A 3,561-nucleotide genomic window follows, 5' to 3' on the forward strand; every position below is an offset into this window, starting at 1 on the left:
TGGAAACCACTTCAGTTCAAGAACATGATAGCATTCTGTTTACTGGCATACATTTATTTACCCCTTCCCTAACCCTGCCTCCAATATTTTTATTCTGGAGCAATGGATAAAAGAGAAAGAGGTACTCCAATATCTTTTAGGGGCTCTTAGCTATGATATGCTGGACAGCCTTTAGCAATTACTGTATAATTCACACTCTCCCATTATCTAAACACAAGCAACTCAACTGAAATTACACAGGCGTTAGAGACAAAGGCAATTCACCCTAGCATTCCTTTCTGAATCCCCCTGCCTCTTCTGGAAACTGACAGTCTTAAAGAACATCTGAAAGTTCCACTGACAGTTATGAATACTATTTCAAAGCAGAAACCAAATTGCAAGAGAATCAAGAAATTACATAAGGAAAAATATTTTTTCTTCCATCTTTGAATGAGAAGAGAAGTAGGTAGATATACAAGTAACTATTATACCCCTCTAATGTAATTTTTTTAAATATCAACTATTACTAAACACTCTGCTTATTGATATAAGATTCAGGAGAACAGGTACCACAGCTGTGGGAAGGCTGGGGACACAGAATCACAGAGGTAACATAAGTCATTGTCAGTGGTCTGGCTTCTGTCTTTGGTCATGGTTGCATTAGGATTTACATATTATTATAAGCAATCAATAAATTTAAAAGGGTGATGCACAGACTCGAGAGTATCTCATGAAGATGATTTAGGATTATCCTAATTCTCAGTACCTAAGACTCAAACCATTAGCACCCACCCCCACACACAAAAAAAAGAGGTATATAAATTCACAGGTTATGGAAATTTCAAACTGATACTTTGTCAGAATCACCTACCTAGAACTAGTTCAAGGCCTGTGGTTTGACACATGATTTGCTATAAACTGAGTTCTTGGCATCATCTTGGCAATTTTTTAAATGACTTCAACTGAAATGGAAACACCAGATTGTTACCCATCCTCTTCTCTCTGCCATAGCTTAGATCGTGCCAGACATCCATGGAGTTTGCCAAGTCGAGTTCTCTCCTTGACTCTTTAATCCTAGATTTGCAGATATATGCTGTGACTCCCATTCCGGAGAGCCAGGAGGTCCTGCAGAGAGAGGGTGTTCCAGACAACATCAAAAGTTTCTATAAAGTGAATCATATCTGGAAATTCCGCTACGACAGACCATTTCACAAAGGCACTAAAGATAAAGAGAATGAATTCAAGGTACCATGCTGTTTAATTACATGTTGTCTCCTCAGACAGACTGTGAGCTCTTTGGGGCATGACCCTTGGCAGATATTTACTCAGAATAGTGTCAAATGATAGAACCAGAAGGGACTATAGAATTCAGTCTAGTGGCTCTGCAACTCTGCTATGTATCAGAGAGACAAGGGGTGCTTTCTAACCAAGCAAATTTTTGGTCACCGACCCAGGAATTCTGATTCAGTGGGTCTGGGAGGAGTTCCTGAAGTCAGCTTTGTGTGGCGGCTCTAATGCCGGCAGTCCTGAGACCCGTCTTTGAGAACTCACGTTGAGCTCGGCTCAGGCCTCTCACTCATTCATGTTGAACCGATTGTGGGAACCTGAGGATATTTATTCTCAGATATCGTAGAGTGTAGTGAGTAAAGAATATTCAATGAACAGGGAGAAGGAGGCTCCTGAGACAGAGAACAGTTGGGTAGACTGCGGGTACAGTGTGTAAGTTCTGTGCCATCTTTTGCTGCTTTTTCTGTTAGAACAGTATTAGGACTTCTGAGAGGACCCAGAGTAAAAGCAAATCTTGGACTTTTTGCATGTGTTGAGTTCTCTGCTCTCAGTAGTTCCAACATGCCTTGCTCATTCAGCACTCTCTCAGCCAGAAAGGGGTAAGATTTCTTACAGTCCCACTGCGGGAAAAGAACAAGAATGTTCAGCAGATAAATTATAATCTGCCCTTTTCTTTGCCAACAAGTGACACAGTGAGACCAGATAGATCCCCCAGTTAGTCAGTATTTCATGCCTAAACAAAGAATGCAAAATGAACTCATCATTGTGGGGTAATTGGCTTAGCACATTTCATCATAGATATTCTCTATGTAAGCTAGGAGACGTTCTCCTAACACTGTTAGTAACGATTGCCTAATGTTCACACACGTGGTCGGCTGTGCCTAAGTGTTAGTTTCCTGTGCTCCCAGAAGTAACTCGGGGAGTCACTCACAGCCAAGAGATCAGAAAGGGAAGCTGCAATCGCTTTGCAGAGTTATGATGGGGCTGAATAAAAAGCAGTTCTTTGTGCAAGGGGATTTGAGAGCTAAATATCGAAGGAAGGAGACCATCTGAAAACATCACTGTGGTATTATTGAAAAGATCTGTGATCATTTTGTCATCCTTTCTCAGGATACTTACATTTTTCTTTTTGCCCCCCAAAATCAGTTAAAGTTACAGTTTGTTTATGATAGAGTTCTTGCAATTGCTTCTAGTGAAAAAAATAGTCAAAGATCCACTGGAATCAGACAACTGGCTTCCTGAAAGTCGCATCCTAATTTCCGGTAGACCCAGTACTAGAGCCCACATTTTCTGATTCCTTCTCCGTTGCTTTTTCCACCGCACCGCATTTCCCTGTGGCCATCCCTTTAAATAGTCATCGGTGATACAAAGCTCTCCCTAAAAAATAATAATAATACATCTGACTCCTTATTTCTGTGCTGGTAGCCTTCAGAGTCTGGCTCCAAACTGTGCGTCCAGAAGCTTCCTCTCCGCCACAGCCCACTCACTCTCCTTCCCTCCCAGCTCCAGCAACACTCAACATCTCTCCTCCTCTCTCACTGTGCCCTTTCACAAGCCGCTCCGTCTCTGTGCAGGCTGCTTCCTCCTGCCTGCACGCCACCCCCGCTCTCCTCCTGGCACACTCCTACTTACTCTTCAGAATGCAGCTCACGTGTCACCCCCTCTGAGAACTTCTGTCCTCCCCGCAGGCTGGCGTGCACGCCTGCATCCTCCTCCGAGTCCCCTCAGCCTCCCTTTCTCCTCACTCTGCACTCTTATCTGCTTACCTGCCTGTCACCCCAGGACAGGTGAGCTCGTGTCATAGGGGCTCGGCTGTATTCATCTCGGTACATCTTGGCTGACCCAAAGAAGCTCTTCCTTTTTGTTGTTGTTGTTTGAATACATGGCACTATTTCAGAAATGTCGTAAGGCTTATTATCCTCTCAGGAATACACATGGTTTAAATAAGAAAGATGAGATATAGATACTGGAACCTGGTTGGCAAAAGAGAAACCTGTCATCAACAGCAGCTCCTACGAAAGGCAGCATGGTTTCTCGTGTCCTGGCCAGAGGGAGCGCTGGCTCTAAAGTACAGATCCACCTCAATCACAGCAGTTCAGAGGGACACAGGAACATGTGGCACAGTGGATTTAGCAATGGAGGAAGCATCACAGGTCCTAATAGGTGGGTTCTGGTGTCGGCTCTGCAGGTCATTAGAATATAGCTTTTGAGCAGGTAGCATTGGCTCTTTGAGACTTAGATTTTCATTTTAAAATAAAAAGATCAAGCTATGTGATTCCTAAATCCCTTTTTTCT

General features: G+C 43.2%; 1 protein-coding gene across 1 annotated transcript in view; it reads left to right on the forward strand.

The window, feature by feature from the left end:
* The window catches only part of DOCK4 (dedicator of cytokinesis 4), a 477,172-nt gene that overhangs the window by 440,566 nt on the left and 33,045 nt on the right, over nucleotides 1-3,561 (forward strand). The window contains exon 39 of the mRNA XM_012652744.1: nucleotides 1,058-1,224. Coding sequence (XP_012508198.1) covers nucleotides 1,058-1,224 — 167 coding nt within the window. The remainder of the gene's footprint in view (nucleotides 1-1,057; nucleotides 1,225-3,561) is intronic.

Source organism: Propithecus coquereli, unplaced genomic scaffold, assembly GCF_000956105.1.
Source record: "Propithecus coquereli isolate 6110/MARCELLA unplaced genomic scaffold, Pcoq_1.0 Scaffold4, whole genome shotgun sequence".
Lineage (NCBI taxonomy): Eukaryota > Metazoa > Chordata > Mammalia > Primates > Indriidae > Propithecus > Propithecus coquereli.